This window comes from Diadema antillarum, unplaced genomic scaffold (assembly GCF_040938485.1).
Source record: "Diadema antillarum isolate AM-2024a unplaced genomic scaffold, OU_Dant_1.0 seq00000740_RagTag, whole genome shotgun sequence".
Taxonomy (NCBI): domain Eukaryota; kingdom Metazoa; phylum Echinodermata; class Echinoidea; order Diadematoida; family Diadematidae; genus Diadema; species Diadema antillarum.
The window spans coordinates 500369-526890 of NW_027271638.1; the positions used below are offsets into that span (position 1 = coordinate 500369).

Sequence of the window (26522 nt, forward strand, 5' to 3'; positions counted from 1 at the left end):
TAGGGACGTTTTTATTATGCCATCGTGTGTTTGAAAATGTTGGTCTTTTACTCAGAGAGATTTATCTCAACTAGACGAACCAAACAAAAATGTCATTGATTGATGAGTTTCAAAGAAAATTAGGTTGCTACAGTGTATACTTTTCAATTCGGGAATATTGAGTGGAAACCTTAGTATGCATAAGCAACAATATTATTATTCAAGACGTTTTTTTTTTTTCTATCGTTTTGAATGCATACGTGTCTTCAGGGGTAAGAAAAAGGTATTTAATTTATACCCTAAAGTTAATTGCCATTAAGTTCACATCTTGTCTTTTTTTCTTCCCATCTATGATACACTGTACGTTCTGTACCTCAGTTGACATTTTAATAGAAATTGTTACTAATTATTGTTGTTACCTTCTGTTATCTGCATTGATTAACCAATATCTATTCAAGATTATTTTTTAGTAACTTTGAGTTGGTTACGTCATCGCTTTGTCTGCAACAATGCAATATCAGTTCAAATAGCATTTGAAGTTGCGTATACATTACTGTGGAGCCGTGAAGACAACAATATGGATCTTTTTTTTTCCAGAAAATCGATGTTTACAACATAATTGTCAACATGTAAATAGCAAAGAACTTTTCAAGACGATAGAGAAAGTACTGGTAGAATGGTAAATCCATTTGGTTTCTGTGAGTATATAGGCCTACTCATATAACGTGCCAGAATACTGCGTGAGTTTGTTCGAGTATTTCACTATACCCGTGAGCGTAATGCAGCAGTGTGATAAGGTGTAGTAACTGGCAAAAATTGATTATGTTTCGATATAAATTTATAAAAGAAAATATATAACCACATGTTCATTCATGCTGCTTAATGATATCCAGTGCTCATACGCACCCGCTGAGTATACCATTGCTTTCGAAATTAAGTGATGATTAACTTGTTCAATTTGATTATGAAATTTCCAGTCGCTGGTGGGCTTTTATGTTTCAAAAAATACGAATGACTATACATGTCATTGTAATACTATAGTTAAGAGAGTTATGATTACAAGAAAAGGACATAACGTGATTTCACCTAACCTTTGTTTACTTATGTTAATTACCAGCAAATGCCGTTTCGACAGGATTACATTGTTAGCGATATAGGCTATACCCGAATTAGCCCCAAATTGTTGGTTGTGAAAGAACCATATAATTATTGTTTTCATTTCTAAAGCAGAATACCTTAAAAAATCATAGAAAGGTAGTAAAGACATACTTGTCGAGTCGGAATAATCTTGTGTTCTATAGTATAACATTCGAAATGGCTGAAACCTTGCGTACATGCTTTGTACATTGCTTCTTGGTGTGAGTGATGTGTTCAAATTTTAGACAGAAGTCGCCTGTTGTTTTTTTCCTCGTTAGATATTAGGACCTATAGTGCACTTTTTATTGCTTCTACAAAGTGCGAGTTATTGTACATAATTGTTAATAAAGTGTCTTTCAACGATATATCATACCGTGTCTTATTGTTCTTTATAACGAACGCAGTCATGGTTCCATATTCCCCCTTTTTTTCTAATATTGTGCTCCTGTTAGCCAACATAACGTTGACATTTGAGGAAATAATACTTTCGGAGAGACCAGAATTTACTCAAATTTTAGTCAGTTGAACCTCTATTATCTGGCCTCCCTTTATCCGGATCTCTCTATTATCCGGACGCAATCTCGCCGTGATTTTTTATCTTTTTTTAATAATTACGGGAGAAAAGGGGGATTCCCAACTCCTACACAAACACACATGAATTACATATACTTGATACATTTCTTAATGATTATTTAGGTAAATCATCCCAAGAATTTATAAAAGAAAATGATTTCATTCTTGCAAACACGAACCTCTATTTTGGGGTCTGTTACTGAGTATAACAATGAAAAGGTTGCAGTATACACATTACTACATGTGGTACTACAATGGGCTACATCAGTACATGTGTATGTATATGTACATGTATAAAGCATTGAGTCTCCCGTATCCGGCCAAATCCCTTATCCGGATGAGCCCCGGTCCCGACTTGTCCGGATACGAGAGGTTCAACTAGGTGGCGTAATGGTATGAGCCCAATCTTTAGATTCCATCATACCCAAGGAGTTTTCATGAACAGCTGATGAGATTCCACGATGATAATGATCAAACTACCGTTTTGCGTTTACGAACAAAATCAATGGAGTTTTTTTTTTCGGCTTTTGTTATTTAAGAATTACATTCCTATTTGTGAACCTGCGTCACAAAACCAACAAAAAGTCGTCAGACATGGATTCTAAGTTAAGGGCAGATTCTGAACGAGCAGAATTTAAGCTGAATTGGTCTTTCATAAATGATGTAGGCCTTCCTGTATTGCTCTATTCCAATGGACTCTCCTAACCTACCTAAATACTGGAAAGAAAGCCCACACTCTGGAAGGTGTAAGCTGAGAAAAGAGCCTCTAAAGTATATAGAATCTATTCAAGCGCTTTGTCTTTCACCACACCGCGCTATCTGTGCAATGAAAAATGTAAACAACCAAAGCAACAACAATGAATTTATTAAAGGATTAAGCTTAAATTGAGCGTGCTTTATTAACACATTCTGTCCATGATTAACGCCAACCTTCAAAGCAATATATCCTCTCTAAAGTTTTTATAGGTGACAGTGTGTACATCAACAGGTTTTTAAGAAATAAAAAGAACACTCTAAAGACACACCAACTCACACTATTCTACACACACACACACACACACAAAAATGTGTTCGAGAAAAACTGTTAAAAACACAATATCCTGTTCGTTTTATGATCCCAGGCTTCAGCATAATGTATAGAATAAGAGTAATTGGTCTTTCATAAAATATGAAAAACTCATTACTGGCTAGGCCGACCCATTCCACCTATTCAGCTCTCACACTAAATCGGTGCGTGCATATCTTTGTTGGTTTTGCGATGCACAGCCACATTTACCAGAGTTTTTAGTGTCACTACCATGCCCGACTAACACACAGTCGTGCGAATTTATGCTGTGTGGTTTCCTTTTTTTGTACCAACAAAATACAAAAATCCCTGTTAACAACTTTGATTGTTGTCATTCTGCATGCGTATATATTATACGGTGTGGCTATCTGAAACAAAGAATAGTTAGGCCTACAGAGCCAAATTAAACAGGTTGTTTAGGCCCGGGGTCATCCCACTAGACCGACACCCACGAGTCATATACAGTCCACGAGTTCGACATTGAAAGCAGGTCCATGAGTCATACATCTCACGAGTCATACAGCCCAATGAGCTCGACAGATACAACACGGGGCTTTAATGTGTCGGTCTCGTGGGCCTTGTTAGCTTTAGTGTCGAACTAATGGGCTGTATGACTCGTAGATGTATGACTCATGGGATGTATATGACTTGCGAGCTGCACCTGTATGACTCGTGGACTGTATGACTCGCTACGGTGGGTGTCGGTCACGTGACGTGCACCCGTAGGCCCTACATACGCCATATCACTTTAACATCAGCATTAAAACAAATAGTTATAAAGCAATGGATGAAGCACAGTGCACAAACAAACATAATCAAGGTTCCTACGAGCAATGATGGTCCTTCCTAACCGACATCATGTAAGCTTTGAATGACCATGACAGAAAGGAAAAAACAAATACTCAAACAATCCTAAAACACAATTTGACCTGACCTGAGATATCACTGCATGTACTTACAGGAACAACGCCAATCAATACAAAGCAATTGAATAGGGCCAATAAAGCCCTTTTTACACTTGTGTTTCTTAACCCCGGACTTTCTCTGACCCAGGACTATCGGTAGTCCCGTACCAATTTTTTCAGCTTTTTACACTGGCCAAATTAGTCCCGTACTATCTCTCGTCCGGGGCTAAGGAGAAAACTGACCTTTTTACACTCGTATTTCTTAGCCCCGGACTTTCCAAACCACATGAATATTCATGATTACGCTGTGTACTGTACACGTACACGCACGCACGCGCACCGGCAGCACTTAATTGATTACTTCGTTTCTGATTGGTCAGTGAGGGTCGGACTTCGTCTCCGTCGCTTAGCCCAGGATTATTTTTTCGATCTGTTTACACTCACTAACTGCTTGGCACCGCAATTGCAGTGCTAACCCTGCTATTTTGCAGGCCAGATAGTACATAGCCCCACCGTTGGTACGGGACTAAGCAAAAAATTACAAGTGTAAAAAGCCCTTAAGTCGTAAGAGATGAATTTGCTTTATGACGAACACCTATTCCGTCGTGGCGTATCCAGGGGGGGGGGGGGTGCTCATCGGGCACACGCCCCCTTTATCTTGTATTAAAACAAACGAAATAAAAAGAAAAGCAATGAAATAAAACCCCGAAGTAGCACAAGAAAATATTCTTTTTTATTTTTGCCCCCCCCCCCCTTTACGGAATTCCAGAATCCGCCCAGTATCGGGCCGGTAATTTGCTTTGCTAAACATTTTCTTTACATAAAGCATTGTAGCGTTCCCTTCGGGCAAGGAATAACCCCCAAATAACTTCAGGTTACAATTAATACATGTATCTATCTTACCATCTAATTACAATGCCGGCGCCACGTTTTCAAAAGTGTTTCAAGGGTTTTGAGCTAACAAGCAAAAAAGAAAAAAAAAAGAAAAGAAAAAGGCCTTCAGCGCAACTTTTGGGACCACTTCCGGGATTCTTCAGCTGACTAGCGAAAAAAAAAAAGAAAAGAAAAAAAAAGTTCTTCAGCGCAATAGGGGCAAGGTGGTGACACCCTATTTGTATGGTGCTCGCTCCCCACCCCCCCCCCCCCCGTCCCCCGGTTCCGCCGGCCCTGAATTACACATATCAAAGAGTGAACTACAATATCAAACCTGTCCAGTGACATCGCACCTGTATCACTATGTGGTGGCAGTATGTACAAAGAATTTATGAGTAGGTGAAAAATTATGGTGAGGAGAAAAATTTCTTTGTGGCCGAAGTACAAAGAGCTTACCAGTACTCAGTAGGCCTATGTCATGTCGAGTAACGAGAAGGCTATAGAGCTGCGATATGTAAATACAACTCTATGGAGTAGGCCTATCAACGTGGTGACTGTGGTGTGAGGAGAAAAATCTCTTTTTGCCGCAGTATTAACACAAAAACAACATTTTTTTAAAAGTGAGCCACCAACGTCGGCCGTTCGCTTCGATCAATCATCGCGTGTATGTGGATGTATGCACAATCATGCTACAAACAAAACGCGTAGACCCTAGGCCTATGTAAAATGTATGGATCATGGACACTATGGCCGATTGACGTGAGCGGATTGATGTGAGTTTTATCAAAAATACATGTTGTTGTTGAGTGCTGGCAAGGCCTAAGGCATCCATCAAATATAAGTGATTTTGTCGTTGAACTTAGAGATTTCCGAGCAGAACCAGAACTGTCCGTCCTCGTCTCGCAGTTTCTATAGTTCTAATTAGCTATCAAGTGGAGGAGTTTCATGGAAACAGAAATTCGACTTAACACGGTTCTTCCGTTATAGGTATAGCGGGGCCTACCTCAGTGACCTGAAACGGAATGGATAAACAAAATCAGATGGTGCGCTCTGTGTTTACAAGACAGCCTGGTAAGACAGAATGTTCTTTCCTAGAAACTCTTTTCACCCACTGCTTCGCCTTCAAGAACTAAAAGTAATTGTAACATTATGTTTGTTTCGCTCTTTTATGTACCAGACTAACAAGTGTTATGAACTTTAACGAATGATCTCAACTGCGATTAGAAGTGCTACGTACCGGTAGATATCTAACACGTTAGTCGTTTGTACGTGTAATGTCACGATGTGTATGTATGGTTGAGTGAGGGCCATGGCTAGAGCCTAGAGAACTTCTACTGTACTGTACTAGATCTAGTCTAAATTAGAACCCTATGGCATGCCTACTCTTATATTACTATTAGACTAACTGTAGTTAGAGCTTACATGTGTTTAGACTCTTACTATTTTTTATAGTCTAGAGTCTAGATCTAGGCCCTAACAGTAACACCCTCCCTAGGCATAAATTAACATTAGTTAGGCCTAGAATCTAGATACCCTAAGTGTTAATTACAAAAATTTCGTAACTGAAAGAATGTTGGACCAGTCTCAAGAAGGTGCAGGAGATGCACAACTTCAATCAAAGTTTTAACATACAAAAAGGCGTGGTCTAAAGTTAGGTTGTAACCTAACTGCGACCAGCCCCAACACGTACTGTGTATACGGAGCGTCCTGGGGTTAATTGTAACCTAGCCCGACCAGACGCCATGCAAAGCCTGTCGCTATTCATAACAGAGACTGGACTGTGTATAGTTAGTTGTATTTACCTAGTCCTAGATGTGTTATGCAATCTAGAATTTAAGAAACGAAACTAACATTAGATCTATTGATATACACTAGAGTCTGTATCAAGAAATTATTATTTTTTTCTTCAGAGATGTTTAGTTATTTCTTCTTTCCTTTCCTTTGTACGTAGCTCGGATTGTGCTGGTAGACTTTTCACCACCTTTTAGTGCCGAGATCTGCCAGACTCTGTACCAGGTCCTGGAACACACGCTGTCTCTAGTCTGCTCCATGACAGGACCGTGTAGGGTTCCATTCTTTGGTCTCTTTGCACTTGGGGCTCACTCCGAGGTAAGATGTTGGCCTTTCTTTAAAATCCAGGCCTTTCTGAGCCCATTCAACTATCTACCAGGTACTGTTTTGTGGTTGCCATCTTGTGCCAAAAAATCTGCCAGTGTTGGTTTCTCTTCAAACTTCAAAGTTTGCCTGACAAAATGTGCAAAACTTTCAAGAAATATATTGCTCCATAGATTGTGTAAGTGTGCTAATTGTGCTTACCTGCAGTGCCATGTATATTTCTTCCTCAAAAGTGGGATATGCCTTCATTTTTTTTTTCCTCAGGAAAGAAATGTTTAAGCATCAAAACCAAAATTCCTATTTTTGTGAACACTGGAACAGAAGACACTCATCTCCCTGTATGAATGCATAGTAACATAGGAGACATATAAAATTCCTGCATTTGAAATACCCACCCCCTCCTTGTCAAATTTCAGAATTAACAAGAATGATTCATCATGCAGTGTGAATGATGCCATGATAGATTTGTCGTCAACGGTAGATGTGAACACCTTGTTTTATATTTCTATTGTGAATTAATGAGTAGACGTACACTGCAGTGCACTGTAAAAATTCTTCTTTTATTCTGTAAGTTTAAATGTTGGTGCTTTGGGAACTTCTGTGGGACCATAAAATTCCTTGTTCATGCCTGAGTGAATTTTTATGAAGAACTGTTTGCTTAGTGACATCGTCAGCATCATTCATATTAGATACTTTTTTGTGGAATGGGGGGTGGTAAGTTTCCATTTTCAAAAAATGTATGTTATCATGTAGTGATGAACATAATCTGTTCACAGAATAGTAGACAAGTAGTGAGCTTGCCACTGCCATCTTGTAAAACTTCATGGAGATCAAAGTAGTGACAAAATATTGCCAAATTTCAAAAGAATTGTGTACAGCATTTAATATCATAATGACACTTGGACTAATACTGCATGGCCTAAACAAAAGTTTGCTACTTAGCATAAGATTCTAAATGATTGCTCCCAATTTGAAAAGATGCAAATAGGTTTTGTTTTGTTTTGCTTCGTTTTTGAATAGTCCGTCCAACTCCTCTCCATATCTTTCTATCCCCAGCCTATTAACACTCTTCCTCCTATGTACTGCAGTGCTCCATAAAGGGATGATTTAATTACTGGAACTGGACTTTACAGATGCTTTAATATTCCAGCCTAAGCAATTAAATTTTAGCTTTGCAATATGAGTCTCATCAAACCATTCTGTCGTTTATGTCATTTTTCTCCAGAACCTCTTTCCGCTGCAGCATGTTCGAGGCAACTTTCCTCGCCTGCAGAATGCTCTTCGAGAATTGAGGTCCTACCAGAAGCAAGCCACAGCCGTCACAGAATCTGGTGGTAGGAACCACCTTCCACAAGCACTGCAAGATGCAGTGGCTCAGTTCAAGCGCCAGTCACAAACTCTCAGACAGGTACATTATGTAGTGATAGATATCATTCTCATCTGGTGTATGTTATACAATGTACATGTATACATTGTATGAAGTAGCTATCTTTCGATACATATCAGTACAGTGCACTCCCGTTATAACGAAATGCTCGGGACCGGCAGTTTTCTTTCGTTATAATGAAATTTCGTTATAACCGAACAAATACAATATCTAACAAAAACAAGGAAACCACGTTTATATACAATGTACATCATATTCTGTTTGCTGAATACTCACCATACACTGGAAAGCTATGTGAAATGTGATGGGATAGCTGTATTACAATAATAAACGCAAGTTCCTCTCAGAAACTGTGCGTGACACAAGGAGCGAACACACAGTGGTGAGAAGCGTTCACCCAATGCTGAGAGGCTATTATAATAATATACATGTACTTGTTCCGCTACGTATTTTCGAAAGCAGTTCGCATTTCGTTATAACGGAGCACATTTCTTTTGTTTTTCTTTGTCTGTGGCGCTCGGAAAAGACTTCGTTATAACAGAAATTTCGCTATTACCGTGTTCGTTATAAGCGAATTTTGTACCATAGACTTTAATAGTGATAATTTTGGGACCAGAAGATTTACTTCGTTATAACGAAATTTCGTTATAACCATGTTCGTTGTAACGGGAGTGCACTGTATAAACATGATAATTATACCCCATACGGAAAGTGCATATTTCAAGTGTGATATTTTGTGGTGGTTATATCTAAGCCTTGGTATTTTGTTTAATCCTTGAAAGAAACGTTTCTTATGACTATCTTACGTGCATAAGTAAACGGGCATACAATTCCATTAGCTCATTGAGGATGGGCTGATTTCGCATTTCCCACAGACACTTACCCGAGTATACTTGGGGACTTGCCCTCAGTGGGTTAAGACAGCGGTTCAAGCAACGTGCTTGAAATAGTCACTTTAAGAAGCATGAAAGAGAAAACAAATATCATGCTGATTTATGTACAATGTCCTTACTCAACTTGATTGCAGTAGGGATTCATTGGCAAGTGGTCATAGGAGTGGTGCAAGTGTTTGCAAAAAGGGAGAAAAAGTCAGAACACGCCTCTTTGCTAAACTTCCAAATGCATACATATAGATGAAAGAAAGCAGTTTTGCTTTGATAAAAGAACTACACCCATGAGAAGCCTTGTTTTCAGTGCTCAATGCTCTTCACGCCACCAGAAATGGAGGGATAAAGAAACATAAGTCATAAAAGTTTGAAAATATTTCATTGCAAAATATGTCCAAAAAAAGAAATAAAGTAGGATGTGATGAACTTACAGCAGAACTAGTACTAGAAGTCAAATTGTAAAAAAAAAAAAAAAAAAATAACTGCGCCTTTACCTGTTCTAAGCAGTTATTTGTTTGTTTTGTTTTTGATTTGCCATGCAGACAACAAGTTTCAATGCCCAGCTGGAGGTCATTATTGTCACAAGCCAACAGGGCGTCCTCGTGTCTCGGCAGCTGGAAAAGATCATGGGGGACATGGACCTTGAGTGTCTGAGAGTGAGTAAATTCTGCCTTGTGCCTGTGTGTATGCTGTTATGGTTCTATTCTGCAAAAAATATATCATTAATGATATTACTTTCATTTAAATCAGCGTGAAGTGGTTGAAGAAAGGCAAGGAAAATGTACCGCAATAGTTATCTCCTATTCGTCCAATGAAATAAGTCAACATAACAGTACAATGAATGAGGGAATGTAACATAAAAATGATACCTATCTCACTCAGCCATTATCATGACCACATTTTGCTTGGTGAGATTAGTATTTGTGAAAGGTCGCAAGATCAAACACCAAAACTTAAGTGTTCCACAACGTTGTTCTTAGTTGTATGTCATTCTGTTAAAACTTATTTTTCAGCAAGGTTCCTTCGCTAGACTTTTGAAATGACATGATTTGCCCTGACAAAATTACACACACACACACACACACAATATCATTCGTGCGATTTTCGAATGGAATAATACTAAGCCGGTTTTCTTTGAAATGATAATCTGTCACCCAAGCATTGCCTTTGAAAGGATTAAAAATCATTTATTGGGCATCAAAGGGATGAAAATCTCTTCATATCCCCCAGAGAATCCAGGTGTTAAGTGTGTTCAGCCCAGAGAGTGTAGTCTTAGCGGACGAAGACCCTATCTCCAGCCAGCAAAGTTCATCGACCACAACATCATCCTCAACGTCGGGCGAGAACCTGCTCAGCTCCGGTGTTCTGGAAGTGATCACCATTGAACCAGGTTGGTGTCTCAAAGACATCACTAACTTTCACTATGTTGCTGTCTTATATTTTGCTATGCTGCTGTCTTTATATTTTGCACAGTTGCAAACCTATAATTTACTAGCATTTATTGTGGCAAGTAATGTACATACTAATCAATACTGATGAAGAGCAAACAGCAACATCCACGTTTGGGTTGTGGTGTTTCATTTAGCTTGACACAATATCACTGTTTTACATCACGCTATGCCATTTCTTGTAGAAATATGGGTGCCAGAAATTATGAAAATGAAATAAAAAACACCCTAAACAAGGCTTTTTGTAATTTCATTGAAGCAAAACTTTGGTGATCAGGGTATTAGTAGTTGTCAGCTGGTATGTTTCTATAATATCAAAAGTTTACTTGTACCATGAATCATTCAGTTCTTTGAAAAAAAAAAACAATTATTGTAATCATAAAAAATGGGATTTAGTCTAGAGTGGTTTTGTTTTGTACTATATAAATTCATACATTTTGGGTAATGTATTAATGTGATAGGAAAACAAAATATGAAAATATAGACTTACTTCTGTTTTCAGAAGGTTTCATTTCCATCTTGTTGCTTGGGATCATCAGTTTGAAAAAAAAAAGGAAAAAGAAAAAAGAAAAAGATATGCCAAAAGGAATCTTACTCCAAACTTGTTCTTGCTACATAAGTATCTTAAGTTTACAGTGGTTCTGGTTTGCCTATTGTGCATTAATTAGAATATGATGTATCGTGATTTTCTCCTGATTTGATACTGCCAGATGAGTTGAGTTTCCAGAATTTCTTCACTTCCTGGTTTCACGACTACAGCACGGATAAAGAACATCTGCACATCTTGTTTCCAGGTGCTGGTAAGCACAGATAAAGACAGTCTAGTGCTCGTTGAGTGGGGAGGCATTTGACAACAATAACAATAACAATAACACCAAGAAATGGAAATCTGCAGTTAGCATTTGATAGCTTGTATTAATCTCTTTGATTCTTATAAGTTGTCCCCAGCTTAAATGTGTGATACATAATTCTTTAGCATGTAGTACTGTATTATGACATTGTTATTTCTGCCACTACACAACGGAAAATGTCAATTATGTCCCTGAAATGAAATGTGTAAATTTTGCACTGACTTATGGGGCTCCATATAATTTATGCAGTGTAATTTTAAGTTCATTTCACGTTCAATGCAATATACATTCAAAATTTATACCATTCCCTTAGGAGAACACCGAGTATTTCAGGACTTTATGAAGCCCTCATCAAATATCATTCATTTAATTGCACATCAAAAACCTTTGTTACACGGTTGAGTAGATATCTTGATGCTATTATTTGACTTTCTTGCCTTGCTTTGACATAGGTGTGACCTCAAGTAAACTTGTGCTGAAATGCGACCTACAGGAACGATTGATCAGCCCCACCCTACTTCCATTCCAAGCTCAGTTTGTAAGTTGCAAATTAATTACAATTAATTTCAAATTTAATTAAGATTAATTCAAGATTAATTGAAAATTAATCATAATTAGAGGGATCTTAATTCAGGTTGATACCAGTAATTCATTTTGAGGGAACAGTTTTATCAAAAAATAGATGCTAGATATCCCTCAGGAAATGCCCCTACTCTCCAGGACCAACACCTTTTTAAGTTTTTCACAAGCAACTCACCTACATAGAAAAATAATATTTGATTGGTATGCCACAAGTCAAAGAAACGACTGAGTATCATCTAGAAACCATTCTGAGAGCAGTTTAAGATTTTTGCTGGCTCGCTTGAATTGCTCAGTACTAGATGTGTTGAATATCATTTTTTTTTTTTAGTTAAAAAAAAAGAGTCAAATTGGTGACCTCTCCATCTAAAATCAAACATTTAATTCAGATATTGCATGGATTTTTATTGTACTCATATCATCACAGGGGAATGCAATTTCTGCAGCTCATTTTTTTTGGTTATGACAAGTATGATAAGACTGTATTTTGACAATTTTTGTATTACAAATAAAAATGAAAATTATTCCCTTAGATTTATTTCAGGTATGAACAATTTCTTTGTGAAACAAGATTATTTTTGTTTTTGTCTGTGCAAACATGGAGAGACCTAAATGAAATGAAATGACATGAAATGAAATAATATTGTGTTAGCAATGGTCATACTCCCCTCACCATTGCAGCAGCTGACCACTGCTCCGAGTCCAGTCCACAGCAAGCCTCCCACACAAGGGTCATCCTCCACCACCCAAACAGTGCCGGTCAAGAGGCTGCGGGTCATACAGATGGTCAAGATCAGTGGGGTATGCGATTCTGTGGTGAGTGTTAAAACACATAAACTCAGACGCATGCACGCACGCACACACGCTCACACAAACTGTTTTGGCTCAACACTTCAGTCAAGTTCACTGCTTCTAAGTGGAAAATGTAAAAGAAAACGCAAGAAAAATACGGGTTTGTTACACTTTCAAATTATAGGACCATCTTTTTTCACTCTTCTAGTTATAATAGACAAATATTTGTGTGTGTGTGTGTGTGGGGGGGGGGGTGGAGGCGGGCTAAAATATAAACAGACAACTTGGCAATTTATTTCAAAACAAAAGAAGATTAACTCTTTATGTGCCATGGTGGAAACCCCCTGTGTGCCACGTTATTCTGAGACACGAAGGTAGTCATGCTTTGAGAAAGAATTCTGTTTTTCCAATTTGTATAACTTCTACAAATTTCTGTTAAGATGGGCATAATAGTAAGCAAAGTTAAAGACGAATGCCAAGCTGTGTTTTGATATGAATTGTACGACAAATCTGTTTTCATTTTGTTTTTTTGAATGATCAGTTGCTACATTACTGTAAAGGCATGACTTTTGCACATAAACCGTGACAGAAACTTAGAATGTACGAGCAAATCTAGTTGGAAACACCGCTTGATAGTCAATCACCACATAGAATGCAAGCTGTATATGAGAGGAACAAAAGCACGAGAAACGCTTTCATTGTACCGCGGGATTAGCAGTGATTAGCGATTTATCGATTGGTTTGGCGGCTTTGTTTGTTGAGCAGAATATGTGAAGTTGGCGCGCCGTCGACTGAGTCGGACGTGCGAACGTGGCACATAAAGAGTTAAGACTTTAAGACTCAATGCAAAGATATCCCCAAGTCTCTTGCATCTTCTAAACTTCCGAATGCTCTTTTTCCTTTTGTATAACCATAAATTTCATTTATCATATTTTGTAATATTGACATCTATTATGTACTTATATTTTATGTAAAAAAGGAAATATATGTACAAGTGCTGCTGGAGTTGGAAAAATGAATGAATGAAAAGTATGGCAGGTTTCAAACTTGACACTTTTCTCTGCTGCTGTCCACTGTCAGTTTGAAGTATTTCATTTCACCTTGTCTTAGTTTGGTTCCTTTTAACTCAATAGTTCTTTAGTCTGGTATAGTGTTAGTCATATTTCTTGTTCCTTTTATTATGTTTTGATTTGTTCTTGATTGAATCTAAACATTCCTTGTCTTTCTAGATGAAATCTTAATCTTCCTTATTGTACTTCTTCTCTCCTTCTTCCCCTTTCTTCTTCTTCTTCTTCTGATTAAGTCTGCCTCCATCAATAGGCTGGAGATTCTTGCAGACTCTGCTATTAACATTATAATACAGTTTATTTACAGATATTTACAAGCACATAACAAATTTGGAGAAAATACTGTAAAACGAGGAATTTTCGCGTGCACTTTAATTTCGCGAATTTCGCGAGCGCCAAGATTCGCGAAATTAAAATGCACGCGAAAGTCCATGTTTACACTACGTGAATTGAACGCCAGTGGCATTTCGCGAAAATTTCATGCCACGAAAAAGGCTGTCGGCTCCAATTCGCGAAAAATTCATGCTGCGAATATATCATGTTTTACAGTAACTAGCCACTGTGATCAACCGTTAGTCGGTAACAGAATGATCCCACATATGGCGCTGAAACAATTTCTGACAATATTCTTGTAATGTACATGACACTTTTTCCTTTTCCTCATGCTTATTGCACTTTTGTTTTTATAGCTGCACATAGCAATTTAAAAGCAAAGCTAACTACAGTAACATTTATTGTCAAAACTATCACTTTCTTGACTATGCATTTTTCATGATGGTCAGATCTTTGGTCAGCCGGCCGTAGCTCGAGCGACGTCCTGCTGGAAGCTGGACTGGGAGGAGCTAGATGCCAACCAGCAAAACTTCCATGCCCTCTGCCACCTGCTCCATGAAAAGGTGCTGTACCACCAGTCTCTCTGCATCTACTGTATGACTCTGGGATTTTAGCTTTAAAGAGACTGCACAGTACTGGTTTAGGTGACGATTCAGGTTTATAACATTTTTGGTGAGATAATGAGAAATCTCGCACGAAATATTAAACAGCCTGTAATTCTAAGAAGGATGCAACATTCATTTGATGAAAATTGGCCTTTAAATTGATGAGGTATCCAAAAAAGCAATCCTAATCAAATTGACAGGTCACTGCTTTTATTAGGATCTCTTTGTTTTACCTTGTTTTAAGATATCTCAGTCATTTCAAGAGCGATTTTCATCAAACTTTTGATTCCCTTTAGAATTGCATGCTCTAAACATTTCTTAGAGTGGTTTCTAAATATCGTACAAAATGTTACAAGCTGAATCCTCACCTCAACCACTACTGGATAGTCCCTTTAAACTGAAATGGTATTTTTGCCATCAAGACTTTTCTGTTTCAGATGTATTGACCCACGTATGCCTTCATATTTTCTTCCCATGTTTTATCTGATGGTGGTACTTATTATCTTGTTTCTCACTCATTCTTTTCTATATCCCCCTGGGCTTAGCACTGGAAAGTAGAAGCATGCCTCAATTACATTTTCCTCTTGTCCGATGCTAGATTGCATCACCATATCTCAATAAGAATGATAAATCTGTTGTAATACTGTACTTCATAACCTCTTTCTTTATTAGAAAAAAAAAATCATGGCAGTTATCCTCAGTGGCATTTTTTTTTTCTCTCTCCCTCTGTCTGCCTGTCTCTTTCTCTATTTCTCTCTCTCTTTGCCTTTCCGTCTCTGTGTGATTCTGTTGTGGTCTTTATATCTGTATCTCTCTCTTGTAGGAAGTGGCCTTGTTGACTCGTCTAGACCCCAACGAGGTGACCAGCTACCCTTACTCTGCCAGCAGTCTGTCAGCCATCCCCAAGCCCAGGGGACACTTCCTCATCTTCCCTTCCCCAGCTCTCTCTCTGCTGATCAAGCCAGTTGCTACCAGCGAGCTGATGCTTCCAGGTGACTTCCAGCCTGTGGCAGAGAAACCGGTTTCTGATGCGGTCACCATGGTGATGGAATACCTGGACCAGGTAATGCCAGGAATGACCTCAAGATATTTTCTTGCATCTTTAAACCACTGATAGTTTGCAATTGCTATTTCATTTTGGATTTCTTTGTTTTGTTTGATGACACAATCAGGTGTAAAATAAGGAAAGAAAGAAAAAAAAAAACATGCTCAGTGCACTTTTGTGTTTCAAGCTTTATGAAAACATACTATTTTTGTGTGTAGTATGTATGATAAATGTGATCAAGAGAGTATGGCAAATAATACTTGGCAGTTTATACTAGGCAGTTTCTTGCAAATTGGGAAATTAGAATGTTACCTTCAAGAATTTCTTTTTGTGCTTTTCAATGCCACAGATTAACTGAGTAAGCAGCTGTGTTGAAGTAAGGTTAACTCAAAAACAAACAGAACATTATGTTGCCATTGATTTCTTTCCCCCTTGTGTATAATCTAAACCTTACCAATATATCACATACATCTTGGCTTAGAAAAAGAAAACTAGATAAACGTGGAACTGGATTCAACTGCCTGAGAAATTGAAATTATGATGAAAGCAGAATCCTCTTCCTTGCACGTACCTCTCCTGGAAGCGCAAAGAGGTTTATTTGTGAGATAATAGAAGAATAAGGACCATTTCATAAAATCAACATCAAAACAGAATTTAGCAAAGAATTGAAAAAAGTGAGCATGTTGTATTTTCTTCTTTAAATTACTATTTTATAGCTTGAGATCTCGGAGACATTCAACCCTCTCCTAGCCAAGTCTAATCTTACCCCGAGCCTTGTTGGTTTGCTGACCAGGAGCACAACATCGACAAGGCAGCCTAGACGATCACGCCCACCACAACCAGCTCAGGTGGGTTAAGAGATGAAAGATCAGCACTTACTGTCTTCAATTGCTATGTTAAAAGGTGATCTCTGCAGGACTCTGTGTGTGACTTTTCCTTTTAAAACCATCAAATCTTGGGCCTAGTTTTCCTCAGAAATGATTATTTTTTCCAAATAAACTTGGCTTAAACATACTGAAAAAAAGAAGGTAAGCTAGAACTAATCAAACTCATGAAAGTGGTATAAAAATGTCCATTTTAACAGCAATACTCCTTTTAATCTTAGGCTGTGATGCAAATCGCTACTAGTAAATTAGATGCATATTTAGCAATTTCAAGGTTTACTTTGCAACCGAGGTGAACAGTAGTATATGAATAAAATAGGTCCCAAATGAAAGCTTTTTTTAATATACCCTATACAAAAGTAATAAAGAATTCTCCTGAATTAAAAAAAGCAGTATAAAACAAAGCCAAAAATTCATCAAAGCCCAGACATGCTTTTAGGACTTGATTTTTGGTTAAATTCTTGTAAAGTGCCACCTAAAAAATGTTATGTTTTGTATAATACATAAAGTTTCAAGTTTTTAATCAAAAAAGACCCTGCCATCAAGATGTTAAAGTAGCAGATGCAACCATTTTCAACACAGTTTGGCAAAAATCAGCTGTGCAAATTTAAGAGTAAACGACCAATTTTGCAGGAGAGTAAACTTTCAAACCTAATAGGCTTATGAAAAATCCAGTTGTAGCATAATCAATTACTCACAAAAAGAGAAAAGCATAACAAAAAGCATTTATGAAGTTTTAGAACATTTTTAAACTCTGAAATTTTGACAAAAAACTAGTTGTCACATCATTAAACTGCATATACGCATCTTTACATTTACATGTAGATAGTTATATGAGATGTTTCATATTCTACCAAATATCACCTAATTTTGCAACTAGGGTCATGAGGTGGTGTTTTACCTTATTACGTGTACTCAATCCATGTAAATGCATGGTAACATAACACCATTGTTCTAAATTCCTTCATGTTTCTTATGTTTATAATATACCAGCCTGCCTTTAGCTACACCCCAATGGGAAGGGCGAGAGGGAGGGGACGGGGCCCCACCAGAGGCCCTCCCCCACCCCAGCATGGCTTCCAGACCGCCACGAACCTTGTCCGGTCACCGGCCGGCCCCAGCTCTAAACGCTTCTGCACCATACCCATGGAGAGCAGTGTCTACGACTTCGAGTACTGAAGACAGCGTCACAATGACAGACCAGGGACTGCTAGAACTGCACTCTATGGCACTTGCCCTGTGGCCTCATGGGGCAACTGAAACATTACTCCTGCTTGACCAAAGCTTCAAATGGTTAATATATCGCTGGGGAGCCCTCATGAGGATATCAAGCACAATGGAAACTCAGAGCATGCAGAAGTTTCAGCAATACTAGCACGCGCAAACTATAGAAAAGTAAAGCTCTTACCTGCAGCTAGATGTTTGCAGCCCCATGACATCCCTTACCTAGCGATTATAGCAGCTGCTAATGCATGCAACCTCGATGAGGAGTATGATTATGTGTGTAAGGATTGGAATGTGTTAAAATGAAAGGTGTGCGTTCACAAGGACTGCATGACATTGTGTGTTTTGATCCTTGTGCTAGTGTAGGCACTGTATCTTGAGAAGTACACTGTCATATTTATCCACAGTAAACAACAATCCCCGTCAGTGGTGAATGTACTACTTTAAGTTAAGGGAGGTGACCTCCATGTTTAATTAAAATCACTCATGCCTTTTTGTACCGAAGCATGCAGTAGATCTAGATACCAAACACTGTCAGTATTAAAATGCATGTGATATATATCAAAATAGGTGGCTATCGATATTGTCTACTCACAATTCTATTCTATTGTTGTTGTTGTTTTTTCTGTGCGGAATTGCTTGAAACTTTACATAACTTTTGGAATATTATAAAGACATATATCTGGACTGGACAAAGAACAACAAAGCCTGTTTTGTCTGGAACTCATCCAATCCATGTACATTGTAGCTGTAAGTCATGACTTCTAGCTATAACACGGTAACATATTGAAATAACCCCTTCAAACTAGTGTGTGGCTGTACATATTGGATTTTGTTTGTTTCCTCTCATTTGGTTACACTGATCGAACTTTCAAAGTGTCATGTGCTCTGGCTATGTTATGTAATTTTAAATCTCCTTATTCAAGGCAAAATACTTTTAAAGGCAGTATAAAGATGTTAGTTTTTAGCAATTGATGTAGATTATTTAACAGTGTGTGGTGCTTGTATGTATACAATCTCTCAGCTCTATGAGCTGTGTACAAATGATAGGGTTACCAAACCAGCCCACAAGATAATCACGTCGTGGGCCAGTGTATATAATGTGTCTGGGATATGGAATATCCATTTCAGCATGCGGGGTAACGTATTACCCATATCAGCGATTGATTTCGTTAATAGATATCCAGAATTTAGATGTTGTATGACAGCATACTAGCAATTTGATTCAGTTTGTGCTCCCTATCTTGCTTCTTTTAGGCTATTTTTTTTTCTTCTTCTATTGCCTCGATTGATTCTGCCACCTATTTTGCAAATATAAGAACATGCAATCACGGCAAGGCAGGTGCAATACACACCTCTGTCAACTTATTGTGATAGCGCCATCTCTCGGCAAAATACCACCCGCAGCATGCATTGCGTTTTATATCGCAGATTACAGCTGTACCTTAATTTTACGCTCCACACGGAGTATTGATAAATATTCTTGAGTATCCGGAATAGATTGTGTATTTTGTTTTTGTTTTTATCTTTGTCTTTATCAAAATGCTTCAAAATGGAACTTTGAACTTGTATTGCAATAAAACAATACACTTTACAGCTGAACACTCAATAGGAGTGCAACATGATTTGAACACAATGCGTATCATTGTGAATAACGTTGTGTTTGTCTTGTAAAGAAAATTATGAGGTTTGCACTATTTTACCTACTATACTATGTGTGACTGTGTCTTTTGTTTGCTTGTTTTTTTCTTGAACAGAATGGTCTACAGTAGAACTTATATCATGTGTAGTTATAGACCCATACACTTCATAGGTGAACATTCAATACAACTTGATTTGAAGATCATTGGCATATCATTATGAATATTGCTGTGGCGAGGTTTGAATCATCTTACATATATACATTGTGATTTATAAGTTAATGAACAATGACTGTTCATCGATGATGGTACTGGTAGTATCTGTGTTATAAAGTGAAGGTTTATTTCATCGTTTATAGCGTGGGTCTGCTAGAAATCAAAGCGACAGGAATACTGTAATGGACACGCTCAGATATTTGGTTTTCAACAATAACTTTCAAATGGTTTTATTTTACGGTACAATGTATAGCATAGGCACATCGCCACAGTAACAGCCACTGGATTGAATAATCTTATCAAACAGTTATTCGGGCTATAATTCAGCTTACTATTCCATTAATCAATTATAAACTTCACGGCTATGAATCTGACAATGTAGCAATGTTAATTGGCAGATGTATACAGTCAGGGTACAATTTATACAGAACAAGAGGTGATAGATGCCATGATTTAAAGCCATTGATATTTTCAGGAAAAACCTTCCAAAACATTCCACAAGAGTGTGCACGGAATACCTACATGCAATTCTTTAAAAAAAAAGAAAAAAAAAACATGCAAAAGCTTATTCATGGGGGTGGGGTGGGAACTCTGCTTGGTCCACCTCGATAGGCTTTAATTGGTACATGTACCCGGTACAAGAACGAGCGTAAGGTATCCATGATTGATGAGTCATGCATATCGTACCTGAATATCTGTCTAACATAAATACACACGCAGTTTGCGTTGACCATTTTTTTTTAACGTAATGTTTTTCAATCATTCTCCCTGAAGAGCACACAAAAATGTTAGCAACATTATATGACGTAAAGAAGAATTGAAGCCGAATACTGCAATTGCTAATAAGTCAGCTTATTTCTGGATAACAATAAGCACTTCAAAGGAAAGGACAAATATGCGATATATGAAATGCATTTGTAGCAAGTTCTCCTGATATAATTAATCGATTAACCATGTTAACTATGAATATTTATAACGATGATAACGCGCTGTTCACTTTCAATACGAAAGTAAACGGTGCGAAGGATTACATTTAATTTGATTTGATCTAATGACTTTCGTATTGTCTCTTTACATTACGCACTGTGTTAGCAGCATAAAATTGCTAATAGAGAAATTCTATTGTAAAATCCATTTGTATTACAAAGTGTAAAAGAATGTAAAGAGATACAATGAGTAAGAACACATAAAAGGGAGGGGTGACATGTTTAGAAATGGGATAGAAGAAAGGGGAGAAGGAAAGAAAAAAATTTGGTGTGTCAAATAGATTTCAGAGTCATCACCGTATTAGGGTTAAATGAATGGAAATTGTGAGATTGCCTAAATAGGATAAAAATATATAAGTCCTTGTTCTACTGAATTAATGGAAAAATGGCAACTGTCCGTTTTGTATTGAAGTAAAGCATCAAAGTGAATTTTGCAAGAAATTTAATGTCATTTAACTTGCATGTTTCTATTCCTGCAAATAAAGGATCTGAATGGTCTTGAAAACCTGAATCAGGGGATATACATAAGGTTTACTTTTGTGGAAGTAATCCAAAGTGCTATTATAACGACTTTTTGAAGCTGCAATATAATAATTATGTACGATGGTATCAAGGGGTTATGAAGCATAAGTGAATTGTTCATTGGAACAAATATTTCAGCTCCTGTAGTCCAGGATCACGTGTCCTGTATACCAACAACAAAGAAACATAATGTAAGAAATAATTGCACATTTTCATATGTTTATACATTCACTCCCACGCGCCCTAGTTGGGACTGAAACTCATGGATGCAGTTAAATTCTACATTACATGCAACTGCACCCTTCAGGAAAAGAGAAATAATCTATCACAATCATTCGAAACAGGACCATACTATCACTTTGCTCTCTGACTTTGATATACAAAACAGTCTTGATTAGTTTGAGGTCTTGAAGAGAGTAAAGTAAATCTTTCAACAGAAAAAGAAAACTGAAAAAAAAAAGAACACAGTTGCCAGCAGGTGGAGAAGAAAAGTACAAATAAGAGAAATATTTACATCACGGTGTATATCAAACCTTTATTCTCAATAGTTAAAGGGGAATTTCAAACGATATCCATAATTCAACATCATGTAGTAGCTACATAAATTAACATCTCCACGTATAGATTTGTTGAATTGTGGTTCTTGAGCAGAGAAACAATATTTTGAAAAACCGTAAACAAATCACAGTGAAAAAGGATGATGACATAGGAGGCTCACATATTTCAGAAATGTAGTTAGTGTAATTTCTTTACAATATCGCTTACTTGCGAGTTCTCCTCTGTATAATGTATGCATGCCTTCTTTTGTTCTGCTTCCTTGAGCCCCAACTCATGCGTTCTTATGGTGACCCTACGATGTCATCATCCTTGTTCATTACAATTTGTTATAAATTTTGAAAATATTCTTATTCTTCATTCCATTTATAATAAATTCTGAAACTCTGTACAACTATTAGTACAACTAATTATAGTTGTTCAAATGTAAAAATGTGAAAATCATCCGGAGGTCTCCTTTAACCGAATATTGCATAGTTACACAACCTGGATCCTTCCGAATAGGAGTTGTCTTCGCAAGTTAGTCCTATTTATATTTCATGGGAAATGGTACATGATAACATCTTGAACTAGCCCGATATTTAAATGACTAGTTGCAACGTATGGCAAAATATGTGTTTTTCTATTGTAGAGATATCAGAACCACCAATGACAATTAGAAGACCCCACAGTTGTCTCATCTTACTGCCTTGATTGAAATAATACTTCTGTACGTGTAATTATTACTCATCATCAAGATTAGTAAGCACCATCTATCACCTCATGGTCATTATCAATCAGCACGTATTGTGTACACTCGTTGTAATAAGGGTAATGTGACAACCATGTCAACTTGTTATAAAACCAAAATGTTTAATCAGTTGAGGACACATGTATGTTCATTAAAGCCACATTAAACAAGTTAGTTTGTAATAAAAGATATTGAAGATTCGTATTCGTGCGTCCATAATTCAGTTCATTGGCGTCACAATAATGCTATACTATCATGTATAAGCAGAAATGTTGTTCAAGAGATATAGAGAGTAAGATGAAAGAGACAAGATACGAAGAGGAAAACAGGGAACGGAAGACATTCATATTCTACAACATGAAAACATGATGATGTCTTCCACACAGGAACACGACTGAATTGGAGGTAGAGTGGTACGGCGCTGAGCTCCTGTAACTTTGACAAGCACATCACTAGTTTCTCGAGTAGAAGACGAAAGGTTTCCCGGTGGCAGCCAGTTTGTCAGCCGAGTCACATGTCGGGTTCTAGGCGCGATCTTGAGGGGCGGTGCATGGCATGCGTTGCTCGGTGCATTGAAATGACTGAAGAGAGTTTCAAGTCAGACGGGAAGGCCGGGAGGGGGTGGGGGGAGGGGGGGAGGGGGGCAGACCTGGTCAAAGCAAACAAACAAACAAACAAAACAAACAACAAACACAAAAAGAAAGAAAGCAAGAATCAAACGAACAAACATAGAAAAAGAAAGTGACAGAATTTCCGCTTTTTCATGGAAAAAAATAGATATTAAAATCAGTCTGGCCAGATATTTACACTTACGCTTCATTATTATATTCCGCATTTTTGTACAGAATCGATGTGACACTCCAGTTGATTGCGAGTTTAACACAAGACTGCCAATTTGAGATGGAATTAAACAAAAATATACCGATGTACATGGAAGATATGATTAACGTGCTATGATCTTATGAAGAACCCACTGAAATGCAAAGGCTTGCGGGAAATAGGTTCCATCGTAGAAGGAAGCTCCCGAAAATATCAAGGAAAGTTGATAATACTAACACCTCCTTTCAGTGAAGTAGTGTATTGCAGTGTAGCAATACAATTTGCATTTTCTAACCTAAACTTCCTTTCTTTGTGGTCATCCTTTTTGGTCAGTTTCATCCTAATGGTTTGTGGTGAGGAACATGGCAATTTCTTTTATGTGATTACTTTTGATGTCTTAATCATAGGTTATGACTTTAAAGACTTTATAGATGTGTTTGAAAAAAAAAATGTATTGTTCCCTTCGTTGGGAATATCCCTCAGTTTTAACTCTTCTATATAGGGATGCTTGCAGGCTGCTCATTGTCCGCAGAATGGGAGAAGAATGCCTCTTTGATGACTGTGCTGCCATCTCATGCCTTGTGGATGTACAGTAAAACCAGCAATGACGGTCGGGGGCTATAGGCTGTACACTCTAAGAAAAAAAGGTTCTCAAATGGTTCTCGTCGGCTCCGAAATGGTTCTCATCAGATGGTTCTCGCAAAATGGTTCCGATGAGCACCTATAAATGGTTCCCAATCGAAATGGTTCCGTTCGTCACCATTTGCTAGTATGGGACCCAGTCCCCGAGTGTTATTTGTGGTACTCCTGCAGGTCAAACAATATCTTTAGGTCCACTTTCATTTTTCCCCTTGCTATATATTCGAATGCCAGATGTAAGAATCACCAAAACTATGGTATTGGTACAAAAATATTGTATGTGTTTCTACTGCTGTGATAATAAAAAGTACATATTGTTTTTATCGTAGACTAATGACTTCTCTTGGCTGCGTGCCAACTGACAGCTGCCACCATCCAATTTTAGCGCTCGATCAGATATGCGTACGCGTAAACGTACACATACTAGTACTGCACTGTAGGACTATGTAACCGCGTGCCGCCGCTATATGTAGCCCTGTGCTGCCTGCGCTGCGCCTATGCAAACCTAGAACCTACCACCACATTAGATAGCGGCAGAGTGCCAATGCAATACCTATATGCATGCAGCAGCAGTGCGTCGACACTTACTACACATCAACACCCATAACGAACGGCACCTGGTAACGTTAGACATTAATTTTGACAAAGTGGACTGGAAACGTGTCACTGTCAATTCCATTTTCGCCACGGCAGTCATCAGAATTTAGGAGAAGAGGTAAGATTTTTAGTGTTAATGTGGTTTTATCTCATTTTTAGATGACATTCGTTGGTACAAAATCAAGTTAGAATGTTACGTGTTAGTGACTGTTAGATTCATCACTCAGTTTTCGTTTTCAGTCAGTGATTAACCTTTAACGGTTAGCTAGATCCTAATGTTAGATCTAATTTGATCGAAGCTGCTATCTTGTGTAATGTTAACCAGGTACAGTAGATCCAGATTTAACAATAACATGTTAGGCCTGACACTTTACAATTAGAAATTTGGCATAGCAATGGCTCATGGGCTAGCCCGAACAGACGCCGTGGGGGGCCGGAGCATGGCTGTACGTTTTTACAGCGACTGGGCAGGGCTATTTTACTTAGGTAGGTATGCATGTAACGTTTAGACATTTCTATATGCCTATTAAAAATAGAGTCTACTAACTCCGAAACATAGCCCAAACGCCGAACGCAAAGATAACTGTGTACAAGGAGCGCCCCGGGGTAAGGTCTATACCGTCTACATGCAATGAGGAAATTTGTTCTATCTTTAAGTTATAACTGTCAGTGTAAACGTTAGAGCCAATAGAGGTCTGTGTTAACGTTAGAGCCAATAGAGGTCTGTCTACAGCCCAGTGGGCAGTAGGCCTAACTGTTAGGTCAAAATCTCTTCAGTATGTTTTCAGGCTTGTTCTAAGTGAGGAGTCACGTCATGTAATGCTGTGTTCTGTTTATCGAATTATAGCAATGACATTGTTTTATTAACGCGGTGTAGATCTATTGTATCTTTCAATTCATATATCAGGGAAGTGGACACACCAACATGCACAGAAACCAGGGAACAAGTAACTCTGGCCGGGACGATGAAGCAGTACGTACGTGTTTGGGTCGCTGGTGCGGTTAGGGAAAAAGGTAGACTCTACATTGATCAGAGAGACAGCCCGTGGCAGACCGTTGACAACATCGGCCAGAACCGTAGGCTTAACACTAGCCAAGAATGAGCTGGGCGGCCACAAGAATTCATCGATCAGAATAAGAGCCCGGGATAGCCCATTTGCAGCATCAGCCAGAACCCTAGTGTGGGCTAGTCGAGAATGAGCTGTGTGGCTAAGACGATACATCGATCAGAATGACAGCCTGTGATAGCCCGTTGACAGCATCAAACAGAACCGATGGGCTAGTCAAGAATGAGCTGGGTGACCAAAAGAATACATCGATCAGAATGACAATTTTAGCCCGATAGCCCGTTGACAGCATCGACCAGAAACCTACGCTAGCCAAGAATGAGCTGAGTCAAAGAAAAAACACTGATGCTGCCAGAGAAAACCTTTGAGAAATTATGTAGATAGGGGAGGTAAGTCCGTTTGCATTGACTTATAGTGTATTTTATAGCTGCTCTTTCAGAATATGCCGTCAACCAAATATTCATGTCAGGCGACTTTTTGTTGGTTTGTGTGATGGAGGGTCACATATGTTTTGTTATGATCCCAATACAGTATTTGCAACTTACAATGTACCAGTGATAATGTTTCACTATAATTTGCATTTAACAGCTTTGAATCAACTGTATTGGGGGGGGGGGGGGGGGTAGACGTAATGAGATCAGACCAGATGCCAATCTGAGAAGTGGAGTCATTCATAGTTCTAAACTTTAAAAGCACAAATGGAAAATGATCTTTATACTTCTCCAGTCATTGTGTGGTTGATTTCTGCACACTTTTAAAGTTTGCACCTAGACTGGTAAAACTTATTGCATTTATACCCACGCAGGAATTACGTATTGTGTAGAGAATTGAAGATTATGTAATTTATTTCAAAGCACTGATGCACCTCTTGTCACCAGTTTATATTGCTTTTGCAGAAATACAAAATGTACATGTACGTGGTGGTGGTGTTTAAAAGACTGTTGGCAAATTTGGTGAACAAAATGACAAATGCTAACAACATATTATTGTCATAGGCAGGT

General features: G+C 38.1%; 1 protein-coding gene across 1 annotated transcript; it reads left to right on the forward strand.

Moving 5' to 3' along the window:
- Positions 1–5555: 5555 nt before the first annotated feature.
- On the forward strand, positions 5556–17705 carry LOC139738407 (meiosis 1 arrest protein-like). Its single transcript, XM_071649044.1, has 12 exons — positions 5556–5604; positions 6485–6642; positions 7874–8056; positions 9465–9619; positions 10230–10312; positions 11081–11170; positions 11674–11759; positions 12482–12616; positions 14442–14555; positions 15421–15660; positions 16359–16490; positions 17520–17705. Exons 1-12 carry the CDS (start codon positions 5556–5558, stop codon positions 17703–17705), a joined length of 1611 nt encoding a protein of 536 aa, XP_071505145.1.
- The last annotated feature ends 8817 nt before the right edge of the window (positions 17706–26522 follow it).